This window comes from Pundamilia nyererei, unplaced genomic scaffold (genome assembly GCF_000239375.1).
Source record: "Pundamilia nyererei isolate P.nyererei 1_Seehausen unplaced genomic scaffold, PunNye1.0 scaffold00110, whole genome shotgun sequence".
NCBI classification, from domain to species: Eukaryota; Metazoa; Chordata; class Actinopteri; order Cichliformes; family Cichlidae; genus Pundamilia; species Pundamilia nyererei.
Genome location: NW_005187511.1, coordinates 1,395,515 through 1,417,230, shown reverse-complemented (window position 1 = coordinate 1,417,230; position 21,716 = coordinate 1,395,515). Strand labels below are relative to the sequence as shown.

Genomic DNA, 21,716 nt, shown 5'->3' with positions numbered 1-21,716 from the left:
TTGGGTTTTTTTAATCACAGCATGTGCAAGATGCAACAGCCTCACTTTTTCTAAAGACTTTAGCTTGGGGCATCAGTCGATATGGATTCCCTGAACTGACTACCTCGCGTCTACCTCACTGTGTGCCCTTTGTCTTTATTTAGCAGTCAGTGGTGTAGAGAGGTGCACGAAACACCTGTAAACACCTCAACTTCAATTTCAGGGATTACTTGTTTTATGTAAAAAGATCCAGGACATCAAAAACTCACAGAGCATGTGTGGTCTTAATGCATGCAACAGATGATTTGACTAGTGATGAGGAAATCTAATTTAAGTGAACAAGTCACATTTGCCTCATTCTTTGTCCCTGATTTTTCCCTCGTATTTGCCTTAATTTTTTATTAATTAAAATTATTTTTGAGATGATAGAAAATGAACGGAGAGAGAGATGCTTAGTGATCTCATCTCTGTGTTATAGGTATGTTTGCGTTTGTGCACGTGTGTGCGTGCGTGCGTGCGTGCTCGTGTACCCAGATGACAGATACAGCCAGAGGTCATGTATCAGTTGGGCTATCGATCACTTTATCTCATTATTCCCGAGTGGTTGCTCGCTTTAGCTGAACACTTTGCATACGCTCGCCCTGACCTCCTTTCTGTTACAGACAGGATTCTTGTTTGTTTTGTGATAGTGGATTTTACTCCCGGTTACTCTGCGTTTTTCGGTGCGTCCGGAGGGATCCACCCACCCGCTCTGTTTCACTGAGGAGGAGCGCTGATGCTCTTCTGTTACCTAGCAGCTCAGAAACACCCAGCTCTAAGATCTCTGAGGAAACGTCCCCTCTAGGAACGGTTTGCACAGACGGGTGGTGCAGAGCTGCACAACGACCAGATATGTTTTTTTTAAGGCATTTACAGCATCCATGCCGTCATACTCACCCTGCTTCATCAAACACAACAAAACGATAAACAAAACGTGCATTTTTTATTGCTAATTGGCCTCAGATAAAGTGCAGCTGAATGTTGTTTTTATGTGCTGAGAGTGTGAGCCATAAGGAGTAGGTGTTGTTTACTGAGATAGCCAAATAATTATTAGGTTATTTTGTCATGTTTTGATTTTCAGGGGTACATTTAGTTTTTTTTTGTTTCTCTCTCAGTGTGACGATCCTGTGGGATTTATGATTATCTAAAAATACTATGAACCCATTTTGCAGATAAATTATCAGAGAAAAACATGAATCATTTTGCTATTTGTGTAGGCAGAGGTGTTAATATCCTATTTTATATTCCATGATGTTATTTGCTTTGAAGCTTTTAGTTCATTTTTACAGTTTGATGATGCCAAAAGTGACATCGGCCTTATTTTTAGCTATAAAGTTTAATTATGGTTATTAGCAGAAAAGCTTATCTACAGGGCTTGCTAATAATATATAAAGACTGTATAATGTATATATTTAGATGTACTCACAAGAAGTAGAAAATGAAGGAGCCCAGTGGTTCCTCCTGTCTAAATTAAAGCGCGATCTCTGAGGTGTCTGTTCAATTTGCTGCTTAATGATTCATGCCGGCAGCAAACAGAGAGTGAGGGCACTGGATGGACTTATAGAGGTGCGTAAACAGAGCACAGGAGATGTGTCTGAATTATTGATCAGGACATTGTGTGGAATTGGGATTGTGAGCCCGTCCCCGCCCTGCTGCGCCGCTCACCTGGCAACACAAAGCTGCCATTTGCAGCACCTGTGGTGCAGGCATCTCCGCAGGGAGCCGGCAAACACTGAGAAGCATTTTACCTCAGATCAGTGAGCATGATCTCTACAAATTGCTACCAAAATGTTCTGACTAATGTGCTTTTCCACAGTAAAGAAAACCTTGATGTTACTTTCTTCAGCTTCAGCTTCAGTGTGTTTGTCCACAGCAACTGCTTAAAGAAACAAAAGTGCTCTATTGCCTAAACAGCAAGTTGCTGAATTAATAACAAGGTTGCCAGCACTGTAACAAGAAGGTTTTATTTTACAGCTGGCTGGCCATCAGTGGCTGTTTGTTCTCAGTAAGCATCAGTAAGAAGAGGACAGCTAATATCTGCAGGATGACAGGTTGGAGCCACTGTTAGGCTTCACTCCATCTGGAACAGAGCACTGACAGATTTTGACTTTATGCCACTTCAGGAAAGAGCGCACTTAGAAAGTGTTCACGATGGAGACAAAATACACTGTTGTCCAGTTTTGAGATATTTTACTCATTTTTCCATTTAATATTCATTTTATCCCACAACTCAGAGTTGAAGCAGCAGTTTGTCTTTTAACCTCCCCATTAACCATCGCATTTTTATTCTGCAACCCTTCGGTGGGCCCTGATCCCCAGCTGGGATGCTAAAAAAGCAGTCTACAGTTCATGGCAGACTGGGTGGTTCCCGGGTTGTTCCTGGCCAAATTCCTCTCATCTGAGGAAAACATCTTATTAGCGATTATTAATAAGAAGTTATGAATAAAGGAATGAATACTATGTCGATGGTTTTCTGACTGAGAGAAACTGTGCTGTGAGAGCGTATATATCGGCTGCAAATGGGCCCAAAAATGTTGTTTCTCAGCATTAATCTCTGCATTCTGAACGTGTCTCTGCTTTTGTGTTTATAAAATCTTTTCTGTTAATCAATAAACCTTCAGAGTCAATATCAGGAAGTCTCGACCGGCAGTTCCTGAATTTATTGAGACTGAATGGATGTTTTCCAACAACGGCAATAAAACAAAAAGGCGTGCTTTCTGTGGACTGTGAATGGAGTGATTAATAGTGAAGGAGTAAATGAAAGGCCTGTGTATCAGTGCTGTTGGATGAAGATGTGAGCTGTGTGTGTGTGCCAGTGTTACAGTAGTGCTGCACGCAGCGGAAGTCTTCCACACTGCTGGCTTAGTGGCTTTGACACAAATTCCTGTTCGCCCATGGGAGAGCGAGCAGTCTCGCCTCAGCAACCGCTGCGGCCTCCCGTCCCCAAGACCGAGACAAATGGCACATGTGAGACGGACAGCGCTGCAGAGAAGGATGAAGACTCATTCATGGAGTCACAGTACACCGTGTGTCGCTGTCCCACGGCTACCCTGGTCCTTCGCTTCACATTGATCACAGTCTTCCTTTACTGGCCTCATGTGACCTCTAACATCTCACAGTTCATCTCTGTGGATCTGGGACTGCAACTAACAATTCTATCATCACTGATTGAACTCTCAGTTAATCCAAGAACTGCAGGGTTTTTCCTGGCTCTGAATGGGTGACTACATGCGTAAACAGGATCTCAGTCCATGTGCAGTTTTTAGCATTATTCTACACATTTAACTGTTTTTCCTGATAGTTTGTTGATCACAAAATGTCTCTTATGTCTAATGAAACCCTATTTAACAAAACGGATTAACTTGGAGGTGCTAAAAAAGTCCTCTATGCAGACAAAACATCAACAAAAATATTTACCTTCTTATATTTTTGCTTTGGAATAATACTGATTTATTTGATTACCAACATTGCTGTTCGCTTATTTTCTGTTTATCTGTTTATTGATTAGTAAACGTCTTGTTTCCAGCCCGGTAGTTTGCCCAACCCACTATGAAACTTTACCGAACCCCAATGGATCAAAATAGCTAATTCTCGATGGAGTTCTAAAAATGATATTTTTTTTAGAGGAAAGGTAGGAGACAAGCCCTTTTTTGATTTCAAGTGATGAACTCGTCAAGTGTCTGAAAGGTGTGGAAAAAGCAGGGAGTAATCATCGGGAGCCACCTCAGTCTGCAGCAGAAAGTGCAATCATATCGTTTGAAAGCTTCAGAGTCTGAATGCACTTCCAGCTCGCTGCTTTTCAGCCATCGTGTCATTCTGCTGAATATAATTCAGCACAAACTGCAGCCTTATTCCCAGAGGGAGCAGAGGGAGTCATGCTGGGTGTGATACAGAGGAAAGAGACAGCCTGAAACTGCAGGCACTATCAAAGAGAAGCCAGTGTGCATGATTTCCTCTGATACACTCTGTAAACAGTGTTTCTAATTTATTTTTCATCGTCTCTGTTTCTGTCTAAGAGCTATTTATGAGCTGATATGAGGTGTTACTCTTGTGTAACGGCACATATAGGAGAGTTGCAGTGACAGAAAATACCATATAGCACTGCGACGTCCCAGATGGTATACCTGCCTTGTCACAAGTGATATGAATTCTCATTTCGCTCCCCTTCCTTTCTTCTATCCACCTCCAGGAGAACGCTGCGAGCTGTCGTCCCGCTCAGGCCGCTGTGCGCCGGGGGTCTGCAAGAACGGAGGCACCTGTGTGAACCTGCTGGTCGGCGGCTTTAAGTGCGAGTGTCTACCAGGAGGCTACGAGAAGCCCTACTGTGAGATGACCACACGAAACTTTCCCCCGCACTCCTTCCTGACCTTTAAGGGCCTCCGCCAGCGTTTTCACTTCACCCTCTCGCTCACGTAAGCTCCTCCTCCTCCTTCTCCCTGCAACCAGCTGCAACTCACCTGCGGCACCTGTTCTGCACCATAGCTCTGTGATTCACTCTTCATCGACTCCCACACCCTGTGTCTGCATGCTCACTCACCAACCCTCACCCCCGCAGAAGTGTGCTCTGCCACCTCACATTTATGTAACCATAATGGTGTTTAATAGCAGTAATGGGCTCACTGAACAACAGCCATCTCCTGTAGAGCCACTTTAACTTTAGAGTATAGTATCTGTGCTGTGAATACACAATCACTGCTCAAACATACTTTCTGTTTGGCCCGTGTGCTCTGCACAGGCGCGCAGCATGACAAGTAAATGTTAGAAGGAAGGTGACCTGAAGAAGCTATGGTTTTGGAGAGGAGCCCTGCATAACATGGGGATGCTAATCCAACTGCCAAGAGTTAGTCTGATCTTATTACAGTCAGTGTCACCGGTCACTGTGAGCTGTGAGTCAGCAGCTGTCCTATTTTAGCACAGTCTCCCTCACCAGGACAAAGACTGGGAGAGACTAGAAAATGTGTGGCGGCATTACTTAGATTTAACCACCCTTTTAAATGTGTTTTTTTATTCACAGTTCCTGGTTATCTCTCCCTGTTGTTGGAAAGAAGTCCTTGAATTCTTAGAAGAGTCAACATTTCTAAATGAAAATGTAAAATGTCATTTACATGTAGTCATGGTTTTTGCCGTCTGTTTTTGGCAAAAACTTTCTTCTAATTGCTTTGGTTGCTATTGTAATTGGAATGAAAGTGATGGCTCCTCAATCGGTACTGAAACTGTGAAAATGTGCAGCACAAACCAGAAATGGTTTGCACTCTTTGAAACATGTTAGCTGCAGTGCTGAAGCGCAGCTTTTACTTTGAGGATAAACCTTCTGAATTTATGGTCCGCATCATAGTTTATCATGCTGCACTGCCCCTCAGCTAGCAGTTACTATTTCCAGACAAAGATGCAAACTCTGTCTGGGTTTAAAAGGCAGCAATTATTTGCAAACCTTCTCATATTTGTCAGAGACTGATTGTAATTGTATGTGGACTGGTTGCCTCCCCTTGCTCGAACTGTATAATTGACTTGCAACTACCGTCAACCTCAGGGCAATCAATTGGTCAACACTATTAGTTGCAATAATTACTTGCAAACACGAAGAAACCCACAATTTTTCTATTGTTGCAAGGAAAAATATCTACTCTAGTGTGACTGAGCCATGACGCATTAGACAGGGGGATGTGTGTATCTACAATATTTTTATTGCACAAATAAGATATAAATCTAAATCAGTGAGCCTGGTGAGCTGTTGGTGAGAAGAACAAAGCAACCCATATCCATCTGTTAACGAATGTAGCATTATCTATTCATCTGTTTCATCTATATCTATTCAAATAGCAGGAACAAATATGCACATTTTCTGTCATCTAACATAAAGTTAGAACTCAAAAGCAGCGTCTTTTTGTTCCTTTAAACTTTTCCCTGAATTTAACAGCGTAAGTAATGTCAGTGCTATCACTGGCACTTTCTCGTAGAGCTAGAGGCGATACCTCAAACTAAAATTAGCATTTAGCAAAAATAGGAATGATTTGAGCCCAAGGTTCACTTTATTATTTTTTTTATACAAAAAGAAAAAGCTAAGCTACAAACCTCTCATGTATATTTCATGAAGCTCTGTTAAGTTTTTTACTTCTTCTAAGTTGCTGCATCTTTTCAGCTTTTATTTCCTATCACGACAGTCCTTCTGTAGATAATAACACTTATAGTTTTACCTCAGAAATGCTCTGTAGTATCTGTGAATGCATTATTTTCCCTTCCTTGTGGCATATCCTCCTTAAAGGTATTTTATCATATAGGTGCATTTTTTGTGCAACTTTAGCAGAATTCAAAATTAAACCAGAATCTTTAAATGTGCTCTGATTATTTTAAGGAGGATCATGAAAGGGGAGGTGCTTTAGAGGAGAGCAGATAGTGAACACATGCAAAGACAGCAGGACCTGATGTCTTTGCATGAATCCTCCGTGTTATGAAACTTAATCAATGATAAAAGCTGTCCGTTGTGTTTGATATATGTCACAACAAGTGACAACAAGTATCACCTGTGGGATGGTTTCACGGGGAGTATGTCCTGACATTGTGCTCAGCTCACAATGGCTGCTAGTGGAAATAATATCCTCCCTTTGCGCTTTCTGGACCGGTCCATGTCTTTAAGTGAGGTTCAGATGACAATCTTTTTTGATGGAGAACTGCTCAGACCAGTTTTCAAAGCCATCTGTATTTCGTGTGCATGTGAGAGAAGCTGTGAAGCAGCTGCTGTGCCAATACTGAGAGCTTAAAGCAGGTGAGGTCAACAAGTGGCTGTGTTACCTGAGCCTGCACCGATTGGGTTTCTTGCAGAGCTTCTGTCATGAAAAATGGCTCAGGGTGTGTTGTTGTTCACTCACTCAGTGTGACGACTAATTTTAGGTGGCTGAGATTTCAACAATATTACGAAAAGTGTAATTGGCTCAGAGCGAATAAGATTTAAATAAATTGCTTAAAAACTCAAGCTAAAGGTTTTTGGGGATTTCTATCTTATATTAATCTTTTTAATATTGTCTGTAAGTGAAAAATAATATAGAGGTCACAGTTTATCCCATTTACTAATTCACATTAAAGTCAAAGTAGTGCTGAAAAGGATTGTAAATGATATTTGACAGAGTGAGATGGAGGCAGATGATTTGCTGTGGTGACCCCTGAAGGGAGAAGCGAGCAAAAATAATGTAAAAGTTTTTTACAGGATTAAGGAAACATCAGACATCCTTTGGCCCAAGCAGAAACTGCTGAAGCAACGGGATGTAAAGGCCTTGTAGTAGTCTGGTGGCTAGATGGTTACAGGGCTCACTTTGCTGGGAACCCTTGATCAGATTCAGCAGGTGTCTCAGAAGTGTCTCACCCCACACCCCACCTGTGAGAGGCATACAGGTTGTGGTAGATGCTATGGGGTGAAACACCGACCCTGCAGAAGGGTTCTCATCAAGCAACTGGTCTCAGCTGCCCACCTGCTTTCTTTAGTTTTTGAAGCTTAAATGCAAACTTTCTTGAGGACATAGTAAAGCAGAAAACCACGGCTGTTGAGTTGGATGGTAAATGAGACGTGCAATACTTCAGCAAGGACCTCATTAAGCAGATATTGGTTCTCAGCTTTCTTCTGTTTCATAAGAAATAGTCTGTCCTCCCAGGACACAGTATGTCTGACCACCACAACGGTTTTTGTCGTGTCTGTATGGTGTGCGCTGTCACCCAGTGTGGTCTTCTGCTGCTGTAGCCCATCTACTTCAAGCTTCAGCGTGTTGTGCATTCTGAGATGCTCTTCTGCAGACCTGTAATGAGTAGTTATTTGAGTTACTGTTACTACTCCTATCAGCTCGACGCAGCTTGGCTATTCCTCTCTGACCTCTGGCATCAACAAGACATTTTCACCCAGAGAACTGACTCTCACTGGATATTTTCTACTTTTCAGACCATTCTCTGCAAACTCTAGAGATGGTTGTGTTTCTGAAAATCCCAGCAGATCAACAGTTTCTGAAATACTCAGACCAGCCCATCTGGCACCAACAACCATGTAGCATAGTCATCAAAGTCTCTTAAATCCCCTTTCTTCATCCTTCTGATGCTCAGTTTGACCTTCAGCAGGTCGTCTACATTGCTAAATGCAGTCAGTTGCTGCCATGTGATTGGTTGATAAGGTGTTTAGTGAACAAGTGTAAAACAAAAAAAGAAAGAAAAACATTGAGGTTATAAAACTATTAAATCGTTAAATCAGTATGTACGTGTGGGAAGATTAAACTAAAGCTCAAAAAGACTAAAGTATTTTACCCAACCCGAGGCTGTAACATCAATAAGGGGATCATTTCTTTTCCTCCTGACTTCACACGTCCTCTGTATCACAGCATGTTATCATAGCGTGACATGGTTCCCCACATAAGGGGAGTCTGGTTGTTATTTTTACTGATGGGTGCCTAATGTGACACGCAGTGATGCCCGTGGAGTCAGTATTTAGTTCTGGCTGATTACCCTCATAGTTCAGAGGGCTCAGGGGGGCATTGTAGAGCAGCCTTTTAAATCGATACGTCAAAGACGAAGGACCGCTGAAGAGCCTCCAGAGCGGAGATAATAACTCTCCTTGACATTCTCTATTTTTCACTGCATGTTTAGAAGGAGTGTGACGGCACTGTCTGTACTCGCTCCACCGTCATTATCAGCCGGAGCATCGGCATCCTCTTTTCTCTGCGGTCGTGATTATCTTATCTCTCAGTAAGCAGGTCAGTGGTGCCATGCCCTCTGGCTGCTCTTCAGCTGGAGAAGACGGCACAAACAGCATCATATACAGTAGCCCCTGAATGCCTGAAGACTGGGGGGGGGGCAGCTGTTCATGTATGGATATTTGGATGCATGAATGACATCCTTGCTGTAGAGACATAGCTTAGTGGGAGGCTACAGTTTCATTTTGGTAGTGGAGGACAGCAATTTTCAAAGTCTGAGCGTGACCTTTCTCAAAGAAATATTTAATTAGCTCTTTCGAGGAAAATTTAAGCCGGATATCAATCGAGTAAAACAACCTGAAAATTCAGATGCCAGAAAGTCCCACATTCTTCTCAGCTGGCAGATTTGCCCATTGTTGGTTCCCCTGTGGGGTGGATAATGAATGAATGTGGTAGTTAGCACCGGATCTAGTTTGTCATGGCACACTTTTAAATATCTCAGTGACCCATTTCCACAGGATCAGATTTACGACCACAGACTGCAGCTGACAGGTAAAGGCATGTTATTTTTAAACCACACACTTTGATCACACATAGACAAAGCGTCGTCAGCTCTTTGCACCTGGGCTGTAAACTGTGTGTCCATATGTTTTGACAGGTGCATTAATATGCGAGGACTATCCCTCTCTCTCTCTCCTCCCTCGATGCACCATCAAGACGCAAATTTAAATCTGAACAACCAGGCTGTGGATATAGTGGCAGCTGTCTATACTACAGCGTTGACTCCTTTTATGAGAAAGCTGCTGTTGTCATTACTCTGAGTTGTCGTACGGTGTGCATCTTCCTTAGTTGCACTAGTGTTTTCCCCCCACTCTGCTGCTTTGACATTGCCCTAGTTTTCTGTCTCAGTGTTGCAGTGTGTCATTTAATGTGGCTCTGTTTCTATTCGTGGCACGCTGATTCCTTGACTGTCTGTGCTTCAAATAGTACTTTTTCCTCTCCTTTTGTTTTGTCTCAGCCTTATGCACACAATTAACCATATTATCTGTTTAATGATAGTTGTAAAAAAAATGTAAACAATTCTTGAGCTCATCTTCGTGCCAGCAAGCTGCACATCACGCTGCGTTACTGGCTGTTTCCCTCCTTAGTGAAAGAAAGCAAGGTGATTCAGACGGGGTAGTATGAATCTTTTTAAATGGGTCAAACCAGACCCCTGCCCTCCTTCTTTTCTCTTTTAGCAGCAAATACAATCACGGCACCCTGCGTTGGCTTTTTCTGTTAGACGTCGTGTTGTTTGGTATCCTTATGTTTGAAGGCTGTAACATAAAAAGCAAATTCCATGCAAACAAAATTCCTGATGACCACAATACTTTAAAAAATACAGTAATTTTTGGTTGGAGACACATTTTTTGGACTTTATTTCCATAACACATTAATGTGCATATACACTTACAGTCATGGGGAAAAGGGCTGTACAAAACTAAGCACGCTTTTACTATTTCCATATGAATTACAAGCATAAGTTGGAGCCAGGTGCTGTGAATCAAATGCACATGATTAATTGATCATCAGCAAGTGTAAAGACTTCTGTAAACAGGCATCTTTATAGAGGTCTGGGATGTGTTAGCACAATGCCGAGGAGGAAGGGACATTGGTAATAATCTTAGAGAAGCAATTGTTGGTTCCCATTAATCTTCTGAAGGAGAGAACTCCCGTCCTCTTCACTCCAGCGTTACTAAAAGGAGTAGAGACCTTGTCAGTGTCACTCACCTGCCTGGCACCGCCCCTTGAGCTCGGTGTGCCACCCCTCCCCTGCAGCTGAGCCAGAGACCACACCTCCGCCACATGTTACAAGACCATTTTTAAATAATAAGAAGTCCCATCATTCTTAATGATAGTGGATGCCCCAACAAATTCACCTCAAAGTCAGACTGTGAAGAAACTGCAAATAAGAAACCAAGAGATACATTTCAGACTCTGCAAACCCCAGTTAAATATTAAAGTTCCTGATAGTACAGGTACAAAAAAAACAAATGAACAGGTATGATTTGTTTAGAAGGGCTGCCAGGAAAAAACCTCTTTTCTCTGAGAGAGCTTCACAGCACAGTTTTAAGTTTCCAAAGCTGTGTCTGAATAAACTACAAGAGCCCTGAAAAGGATGAGCATAAACACCTCATACCAACTCTGAAGCACGGTGGTGGAAGGGTGATGATTGATTTGAGCTTGTTTTGCAGCCCTTTCTTTGCAGGACCTTAGCACCTTGCCATCATTGAGTTTAACATGAACTCCTTTTTGAACCCAAATGTCTGCAGGTGTATGAGATGAAAATATAATTTAATACAATAACCACGATCATTGTTGTAAAGTAACAAACAGTTAAGTTTAAGCTGTGTAGGCAAATTTTGCTAAATGCAAAGCAACAGATTTCTAACTTGAATTTTGGGGTTGAGTAAAAGAGACAGGAGATTGAAACCGGATTATACCGTGTTTTCTCTTTTTTCAGGTTTGCCACCAAAGAGCCCAATGGTTTGTTACTTTATAACGGCCGCTTCAATGAAAAGCATGACTTCATCGCAATGGAAATTATCAACGAGCAGATACAGCTCACCTTTTCCGCAGGTAGAGAAGTTCTTCATCAGGGTGGTGTTCAGAAAATACCTTTTTAATTCTCATTATCCTTGAATCTGTGCATTCATTCACCTCGTTGTTCTCCAGGTGAAACCAAGACTACAGTTTCCCCCTACATCCTCGGAGGTATCAGCGACGGCCAGTGGCACACGGTGGAAGTTCACTACTACAACAAGGTTTGTGTGAACTCTTAATTTTGCGTCTATGGTTCAAAGCAGTGGTCCTCACACTTTCCCGGGCATAACCTTGTTTCAGAAGTTTACACTCACTTCTCACAGTTTTGTTTAATCAGTAACCAAACTAATGGATCTGAGGGGAATTTTCTTGAAAGAAAGGTAAACACATTAGCAAGCTGTCACTTAAATAAATATAATTTATTGCAAGTAAACTAACAAAATTCAAATATAAAAGAGGATTGATGGCAGGTGGAAAGGAAGAGATGGCCAGCTTTTATAGCCTGGAAGGCCCGAGTGAGCTGCACTAGCTCACATGTCAGTTAATCATTAAGAGTAGGCCAGTACTTTCATGCAGATAGCAGGAGGAACGTCACAAAACCATAGAGAAAATGCACTATTCCATTTTTTTTCCACTGAAATCGCTCATTCAACTTAGTTTCACTCGTGATTTTTTTCCCCTAATCATCCACACCAACCCTGCAGAGGTTCACTGCCCAACTGTGCTTGTCTATGTCCAAAAGTGCTTACTTGCCAGGATCAGGACAAACGAATTAACACATCTGTTTTGTTTAAAATGTGCCAAAATAGTTCAGAATACAAAAACATCATTAAGCATTGTAACTAGACTTTCTATTTGATGCCCCCTTTGTAAAAGCAAAGGTCTCTTGGGTTTGTTCAGTTGGCACTCGAGTGCAAAATCCTAAATCAGTCACTGAAACAGGAAAAGGTGGAAATCGGTGCTTTCTTGTGTTTGATCTTCTTTTCTCTTACACTTATGTTTAGGCAGAAACAAACTCATTATCTCGTAAAGATAAGAACAAGATGAAGTAAACATTCATAAAACCATTAAGGAAAACTGGAAGGAGCTCGGGGATAGGAAAGTATATACCAGGTGGTTAAATCCAGCCAGGCTGAGTTAGTGATGACATCTGGAGAGAAATCCTGATACTCTGCAGTTGACAGACTGCAGTGCTCCAGCATTGCTGGCAGCAGCGATAACTGGCAGCTGACGCTCTTCCTCAGCGCCCTTCAGGGCGTTCATAGAGGGCTGACTGTAGTGGATGTAAACCGGTTTGCAGACAAGAAGCTGTGAGCTGTGTAAGTTGGCTGTTCTGCCACGCCGTCAGACTAAAGAGTCGTTGCTGACAGGCTGATGATCTGGAAGAGAGCCAGCATGCCAAGCAGACACTGATGGAGGGAGAGAGACAGACGAGAGAGGAGGGGCAGTGAATGAATGAGTGGGGAGGCCCGTGTTTTTTCCAGACATGCTCAGATTGGGCCTAATATGTCTGACTGGTACATTTCTCTGTAAGAATCTCACAACAACTCAATCAGTGGAGGAACTTATGGAGCTGTTGTGTCAGTACTTTCTCACCCAGGACCAACAACGCAGGATGTCACATTTTAGTCTATTGAGGAAGTCACTTTGCATCATAAAGATGTTGCCAGGCAACACCCCCGCAGTGCATATCTTCTATTCAATGCGTATAATAACACGGCCATGTTAGATTTTAGCCAGTTGTACTGATAAAAGGGGGGAGGGGGGGCCGCACATCTTAACTTTTGGATGGAAACTTGTTGATTCTTCGCCTACCAACATTTTTTTCTCATTAATCAAATTGATAACAAAAACTGCCAACAGCTCTGATTCTTTTTTTAAATTCTCTTACCTTTGAAATCTGTTATCTGGTTCGGGTAGCATCGTGTGGATTTTTTGCATGAACAGCAGCATGTTTCTAACAGCTACAAATGGAGACTGTAGATATTTGATATGTATGAGAAAAAATGCTCTCCTGATTTTAAAAGCACCTCCAGGTAGCTAGAGATGAATTGTTGGGATGTAGACTGGAGTATGAAATTAAGTTTGAGTTTAAATTACATACACTGCTACAATAATGCTTTCCAATGATGAGGTCAATGTATCAAAGCAGTCCATGAGATTCAAAAGCTCAGGGGGCTCTAAATGCGCTGCCTCAGACTGTTTTTTTCTACTCTTGGCTCTGTATGATGTCAGTAAGGGTAGAAATTCCCAATACAGCCAACTGACGCCTTATTTATACTTCTGAGTGAAATAGATATCATAAGCTATGACTTAACTGGAATCTCTTTTAACCCTACACCCGATCCTTTCGCGTAACCTGACGTGGATGTAGAGAAATTTTGCTATGCGTAGAGTCGGCGCGGTCCGCAACACCTGAGTGGCGTGGAAGGTTATGGGATAGGGTTAAAAGGGTTTCCGGTTAGATTGTCACTACTACAGTGTAGCTTTCCCACAGAAGTCTAAATCATGCTTTAAGCACATGGCTCTGGCTGTGGATGTGGAAGCCCCACCCACCTGCTGCTGTTTGAACTTTATGTTTATGAGGGGCAGCCAATCAGAAGAAAGCTGGCTTACAGGGAGGGTGGCCTTAAAGGGAAGTAGTTAAAACAACTTAAACAAATAATGAACATTGAACTCATTGAGCTGTATGTGTTCGGCACAGTGGCCACTTAGTTAAGGAGAACTTCATTCAGTGTGTTCATTCAACAACTCTGATGATTTCAAGGCTGTAGTTTGTGGTGCACCTCTTTGAGGTGTTGTTCTCATTTTCCCACCTTGTTTATAACAATGAATGTAAGCCACATAATATCAAACTAACGCAGTGCAGTCAGACTTCTCTGTTTGGCAGCTGGGAATATTCATTGCACTGAAAGCCTCATATTTTCAGGGGCTGAATATCCCAGAAGTGTGCAGGATTCAGCTCAGGCTCTAGCTGAACTAATCCTCTCATATTCCACATCCTGTGAGTCGCTGAGGTAGAAACATGGCTCCTCCCTCAGGAGGTATCCCACGGGGGCCCTCTCTGACCCGTCCCTGTCCACGGGGGATGGGGCAGGGTGAGTGAGGGAGGAAGGGGGGGGGGCATTTTTAGATTGAAATGTGGCTTTCAGGACGGCGGGGGACTGTGGAGAATGGCAATGACCGCTGCCTTTGTGTTTGCCTCTGCTTCCTTTGGGACCATGGGCAGTGAATGATGCTGCCCCGGGGAAGGTGCCCCTCTCTCTCTTGCCCGGCGAGGACAGAAAGGCAGAGCAGGAGAGGAGCGAAAGGAGTGTAAAGAAAGGCAAAGTGAAGTATTGACTCGGGCTTTGAACGAGGACGCCGCGCTTCAGGGCCAACCCCTCTTGTTGCTATGGTTTTACTAGTCAATCTTAGATCCCATATTTGTGTTGCTCGCTGCCAGGCTCCTCCTGCGCCACCCCTGTCACCCTCTATGACAGGGAACTCATATTCCCATAATCCCCTGTAGCGGCTGGTGAGAGCAGCGTTTTAAGCGGCGCAGAGCAAATATGTGCGCTCCGATCAGCTCTGACGGGACGTGTTTTGTGCGGCAGAAAGACGCGCTGACAGACAGTCATTATTGGAGAGTCAATAGCCGTGACTGATGACAGCAGAGGTCAGTGAAAGGAGCGTCCAAGCTGGAGCGCTGCCTGTTTCAGAGCTTTCACAGCGAAGGGAAAACCGTGGAAAAGAGCATGTCGGGTGATTTCACCTTTGGCAATTCAGACAACATGTTTGCTTGTTTCATCATCAACAAATTTGTAACAAATTGGTCTCAAGGAGGAAAAACTGCAAAGCAAAAGCCACCATCAGACTCTCCTTTTTCCATTCACCGCTGAGCGTATTGTGACTTCCTGTGGGAAAGGTGCTCAATAACAAGGCCCGTTGTGCTTTTCTGGGCTTTGCTGGAAATAACACTTTCAGGACATGCACAAAATGGATTCATCTTCATATTTGACTCTGTAGGTTTCAAGCGAGTCAGTCTGGAGGATAGATGGGCATTTGTGGCGACGGTCGTTCCAGCAAAATAATTAGTGCACCCATGATGAATCTGAATGAGCTGTGTGCTGTCAGGGCCAGACATAATGGCCTAAGCATCCTTTCTGACAGTTCTCACCATTTATCGCCTCAGTTTGAGCCCCTGTGAGGTCTGCAGATCTGTTCATGCAGTTAGGTACCCTGCATTTTAAATTACCGTATATTCAAGTGTTCTTTTTTGATGTATGTGCAGGTTTATGCTTTTCTTTCAGAATCAGAAAAGATATTTTTCTATTGCACAAAGCTTTGGACTATTTCATCTCCACAGCTACAGCACCAAGATTAAATAAAACAATATATTACAAATGTTCCCTAATAATACAAATAGGTCTAATAATAATTTAAGAAAGATAATCTACTATAAAGAAGTTGTTTCTGACTCACTCTCAAAACCTCCTGAAGAAGCCTTCATGTTCAAAAAGACAGCAGCACTTTAGATTTCTTTAATAAACTTGAGTGTGCTCAGTCCCTCCGGTGGATCTTCCGCAGCTGGAAGCAGAAAGGCTTAAAGGGATAATCTGGGAATTTTTGTGTCTCAGATTGAGGTGCGGGTACCCCCGGGGGCGCTCTGGTGTACTGCTATGAGTTCTTTTGTAGCAAAAACAGCATTGAAGTGTTTTTCAGTTACTGGTTTGTTTAACAAATCAGACACTGATGGTGCACTGCTGTTTTCATGTACCCATACGTATTTTTTCACCCTTTTTATTCAAAGTGGAATACGGTTCTGAAAAACAAACCACTACTGTAAAAGCATTTCTATGATCTTTGTGTTTTTGAATACTTTGACTTCTTTGCAAAAGTCCTGATGTTTATGAGTCAACGTAGATTGCATGAGTTCAGTGCAGAGTCTACTGCTAACTCATAGAAAAACCTCATGTTTAATCTTTTCTGCATGATATAGCATTATAGCAGTAAGCCCTCTCCTGCCCACTATTGTTTTACCACCTTTTCTATAAACCATCCTTTCTGTATGTTTTGAGCTTCTGAAGAGTCGTTAGCGATTAACTTGGATCAAAACCTGAAAATCCACCTACGTGATCCTCTTTGCATTGTGAAGCATTTCAGGTGAGGTCTTGTGAAAAGACCAATTATACAGCCAGATATGTTAGTGGGTTATTATTGGTGCTGTTCATATCACCAGCACTGTGCACACTGCAATCACAAGACACAAAAGGGAAAATTTAACTAACTGTCGCCTCTCTGTTACAGATTTAATGCAATCCGCTCGATGAAAATCATGTGAGATGAGTTAAATTGCTGCTGTGCCTTCAGCTAAAATTATCTGTCATTACTTCATACTTTCTATACTGTTTTTTTTTTTCTTAATAGTCTTGCTAGGATTGAGCTGCTGAAAATCTGCAGCATATCTCTAGCTGGGTGTCTTTCATCAGAGCTTTTAAATTAAGAGATCAGACGTCAGCGACAAAGGAAGTCATAACAGTCAGGAAATTATCATTCCTGAGGCTCATCCAGAGGGGATGTGTTTTAATTTAACCTCATGGAGGAATCTGTTTTTCAGACAGCGAAAACAGAAACCTAATGTGTGTTTCGAAGCCATCAACAATGAGCCAGTTTTTTCTTACTATCGCTGCACATGAGACTAGATAATTCCTGCTAAATCCTGTCTGACCAGCTGACGGCTCAGCGGCCCGTCCTCGCCTGCAGACGGCCAAACTGAACTGGTCAGCTGTGCGTGAGGGTGGTCACTGCTCTGCTCTCAGCTTGTGACATCAGCTTGAACCTACACTTAGGGTTATTAGGAGCTTGACGTGACCCCGGAGAAACCGGGCAGTTTGAAAAGAGGTCGCAACCTTTATTGACAGCATCATAATTCTCTCTCTCCAGCCCTCCTCCTCCTTTTCTTACTCCCCCCCTATTGATTTCTCAGACAATGAAAAGATCCTTTGTCGACCGGGCGATGTCCTGCGGAGAGCAAGCCCATCTCCCGCATGTGTGTGTGCATGCATGCGTGCATGTGTGTTTGCTTGCCAGCCGTTGCCTTTACCTCGAGCTGCTATGATCTGAATTATTAAAATGCTCGACGGCAGCGAGCTGATGCTGAACGGGAACTGAACTGAGTGCAATGCCAAAGATCATTTATTTGCCTGTTGTTTTCCACTTTCAAAGCTTGAATCTTTAATCTGGCTCATAAAGCTACAAACAGCTTAGCTCCGGATGAGACACGCAGAACTTTTTGTTCTGTTTTATTCATCTTTTAGCAAATGGAGCACAATAATGAAGTATTTTCATAATAACACATTTCTGAGGCTATTTATGAATACTGAGTGATCAAAAATACCTCAACCTATCAAAAATAGCAACATGGTAATACTGTTTTTTTCCTTTTCTGTGGTTCATGATTTTGTCGGTAATTCTCATTTATATCTGACATGCAATACAAAAATGGCAAAATTCCAAATCCCTGTGAACATGGATGAAAATGTGAAATTCTTAGTTAAATCCTCAGTTGGCAAGATAGGAGAAAAACCAGAAGCAGCAATTTTCGGTGCTCCCCACCTTATGGAGAAAGTGCCCCTTAATTTATCACGAGTTTGTTTCGTTCTACAGCCAATCTTAAACCAGGCCGGCCTCCCGCAGGGCCCCTCAGACCAGAAGGTCGTCGTAGTGACGGTGGACAACTGCGACACCTCTGTGGCCCTGAGGTTTGGGCACATGATTGGAAACTACACGTGCTCTGCTCAGGGCAGCCAATCAGGGTCCAAAAAGTAAGTTTGCAACAGATACACCAGAGAAAAGAGCTGTTCTGTTGAGATCGAGAGATAAACCGTAACTAACCCTCTTTTCCTTTGCTTTGTGTAGTCTCTCTTTACTTCTGTATTGATCTCAGCCATTTACTTTATTACTATCTTTGCCTTCACCTCAGTAGTTCGAGTAAACTTGTTTTGAAATGAGGTTCCACATCTGCGGGGTGTTAGCTAAGCTTTGGTTTCTCCATTTACTGCCATGTTTATCCTTTTTTTTCCTTTTTTATCTCCCAAGGGAAAATAACACAGCAAGACTGTGCCTGTAATAAATATTTCACCACCTCTCTCCCCATACCCCCCACATTACTGTTGATGATGTGTTTTGGTTTAGGCAGAGTGATGCTCTGAGTGCATGTATGTTCACGGTTCTGTGTCGTCAGGTCTCTGGATCTGACGGGCCCCTTGCTCCTCGGAGGAGTCCCTAAACTTCCAGAAGATTTTCCTGTTCGTAATCAGCAGTTTGTGGGCTGCATGAAGAACCTGCGTATTGACAACCAGCACATAGACATGGCCAGCTTCATCGCTAACAATGGCACTCTGCCAGGTATGCATTGTTTTTAAACTCGCTGTCCTTTAGTTCAGCTCTTAAACCTGGCTAAGCTTTGCAGTCAAACAGTGCACACTGTTAGATCAGCCAAGTGAGGAAAAGCTGGCAGAGGAAACAGCAGTGACTATAATGAGAGCAGCGGGGAAGGTAGAGTCAGTGGGAAATGATTGTTGTACCTGCTATGAATAGTTTATTACCATCTGACTCTTTTCTACTGATGAAATAATGAGCTAGGATAGATCAAACGGGTGGATTACCCTCTTATTTTCCTGCCCTTCAAGGATGCTCTGCCAAGAGACACTTCTGCAACAATAACCCGTGCCTGAATGGAGGAACCTGTGTGAACCTGTGGGGCTCCTTCAGCTGTGATTGCCCACTTGGGTTTGGAGGACGAAACTGCGAAAGAGGTGAGTGAGTCAAGTGGAAAAGAGCGAGGCATCAGGGAGGGGGAGACACTCAGACATAAGATAATAGTAGATATGAATTTGTCTGCAGCTGTGATGGAGGTCTGTGAACTTGTAGGTGAGTGTGGAGGCGGCAGCTAATGCCCGAAAAAGCCAACAAACAAAGAAAAAAGCCTGAGCAGTCTGGAGTGTTTTACTGCACACTGATAGCTGCTTTCTGGGTGAAGTGATCTCATTACAGCAGCTTAAACGCCCGATTTAGGACCGAACTTTAAATGTAATCTGCTTGATGTTGAATTTTCTCTGGTTTACATGATGTTGAACCAGTTTAATACTAATGTTTTTTAACCTTTGAAGATATATACAGTATGTAGCTTATATTTCTGTCCAGCGTCTCTTTATGTTTCACTCGATCTCCTACAGCTGTCGTCTGCGCTGATTTATGGTTTAAAGGAATTTGAGAAGAGACAGCCGAAGAGAAACGAGCTTTAGAAGAGATGGCAGGAAAAAAAAATGTTCAAAAAGCACCTTTGTTTTAACAAGAAGTTGGGTGGGGTTATTTATTGGTTCTTTCATGCAGAACAAGTGAGGATTGCAAGTTCCTGAGTTGCGCTGACAGGTGTGCTGTGAAGAACAGACACGTGTGAAGGAAAAGTGAGGATGAGAGTGTGGAAGTGGGGCCGACTTTAGTGTAATAATGTGAAATTTTAGCATACTTTAAATAAAGGAGTTTTTAGTACCTTGAGGTTTGTGAAGCTGTCTGTCACTTTCATCCGTTTTTCATTATTCTCTGACATTATTCTCTGACATTTACCAGAAAAAATCAATAGAAAAATATATTTCTTAGCTTTCAGCTCAATGCACAAAATATTGATTCATAAATGACGACTGCCAAAGGTAACCAGGTGTTCAATGAAGGTTTTTTTTATATTACTTTGAATCTAAATGATTGAAATCTAACTGGAGATTCTCTCTCTGTATCTCACTCATGCAGCCACAGTGTGTCAGGTTTATTTGTCATCGATAATCAATCCTCAGGGCCTGGGTGACTCAGGTGCTTTACTTCACTTCACGCAGAGACAGCTTAATGACGAGGAAACTGCTCCACATAAAGCAGAGTGTCCTTCTGTGTCACTTTTCTCAGCGTCTAAAGGGACCGAGGAAACTTCTCATTCAGTGCGTGTTGGAATTTGAAATGAAAAAAAGAAAATGATCAAAAAAGCAAAAAATGTAATCAGAGTTGAAAAGAGATAACTTCAGAGTCATCTTATCTGTTCCATGGAAGCATTTCTAGAATTTCTAAAAAGCTGCACTTCAGGAAGCAGATCTGTAGAGTAAGGTCTCTTACGTCTCTTTTCTTACCTCAAAGAGTGACGGTTGTTCAGTCGGTTTTGGCTGAAATCTGAAGAAAAGCTGCAGAGAGCTTCCTTTCTGACAGTAATGGCTCCCTCTGTCAGCTACTGTGAAATTCTCCCTCCTCATTTTCAGCATCACCCCTTCTGCCTTTCAGCCACTCGCTCTCTTTACCATGAAGTATGTCATGTGATTTTTGTCATCCGTTTTCATCTCTGCCCTCTTTTTCTGTAGTTATGGCCAACCCACTGCGTTTCCTGGGTAACAGCCTGTTGCAGTGGAATAACCTCGCCACGGTGGCGGCCTCCGTCCCCTGGCATGTGGAGCTCATGTTCCGCACACGCCAAGCCAGCAGCACGCTGCTTCACATCTCCTCTGGCCTGCAGCACAACCTCACACTGCAGGTGAGAGCCACATATCCGAAACGCGCTTCCTGTCAGGACCGAAGCAGATATGCGATTTAATAGGAGCGGAGGAGCTGGGGTGATGATGGGTTGCAAAGAAGCTTGCAGTCTCTGATGTTAAGAGAAAACATGTCCCAAAACACGGGACATTTTCAACTTTATTCTAACTTTAGTTCTTTTTTTTTTGAGCTTGTCTCGACTGGCGCCTCTTTGATGTTACATAACTCAGTCTATTTCCAGCCCTGCACACCTATGATGTGCTGCAACACAAGGGATGATCTTTTGAACTGGAGGCTGTTCAAAGGTTGTTATCTTCTGCAGTGCAGTTTCTTTGCGGTCAGTTTTTCATCCTGTGTCCGTCTCCCTCCTGCTGTCGTCTTTGTAGCTGCGTGGTGGGAGTGTGTTGATGGGGCTGCACAGGGGGGAAGACTCCACTCTCTCCCGTGTGGAGGAGGTGCTGGTGAACGACGGAGACTGGCATCATCTGCAGCTGGATATCAGCATAACAGGGGGAGCGGCAAGCTACCATAAGGCTGTTTTATCTTTAGATCACGGACTCTACCTGGTGAGTTATTAAATTCTAGCTGCGATTATAAATGAAACTCTTGTAGCTTTTAGCCATGAAGTCACTGCCGTGTTCCTTTTCAGGCCAGCATGGATGTGGATGGAAAGCTGCAGGACTCCAAATTGAAGACTGTGAGCGTAGGTGGTTTGGCAAAGCCTGATGGGAAAATTCAGCATGGCTTCCGCGGCTGCATACAGGTTTGTCCTCTCTGCAGACCACATTCATGTCTGCGTTTGTGATCGTGAAGGCGAGCAGTTCAGTTTGATGTTTTAAAGTTTTGGTTCAAATTAAGCTTTATTTGAATTTGTCTGAACAGCTGTTTGTGTAGTTT

The 21,716-nt window shown here is 42.9% G+C and overlaps 1 protein-coding gene across 2 annotated transcripts in view; it reads left to right on the top strand.

Annotated features, from left to right (window-relative positions):
- celsr2 (cadherin, EGF LAG seven-pass G-type receptor 2) overlaps positions 1–21,716 on the top strand; it is a 68,426-nt gene that overhangs the window by 30,265 nt on the left and 16,445 nt on the right. For both annotated transcript variants that reach the window (XM_005741427.1, XM_005741426.2), the window contains exons 3-11: positions 4,208–4,430; positions 11,188–11,303; positions 11,400–11,488; positions 17,916–18,073; positions 18,493–18,656; positions 18,941–19,066; positions 20,651–20,820; positions 21,206–21,385; positions 21,469–21,582. In XM_005741427.1, coding sequence (XP_005741484.1) covers positions 4,208–4,430; positions 11,188–11,303; positions 11,400–11,488; positions 17,916–18,073; positions 18,493–18,656; positions 18,941–19,066; positions 20,651–20,820; positions 21,206–21,385; positions 21,469–21,582 — 1,340 coding nt within the window. The remainder of the gene's footprint in view (positions 1–4,207; positions 4,431–11,187; positions 11,304–11,399; positions 11,489–17,915; positions 18,074–18,492; positions 18,657–18,940; positions 19,067–20,650; positions 20,821–21,205; positions 21,386–21,468; positions 21,583–21,716) is intronic.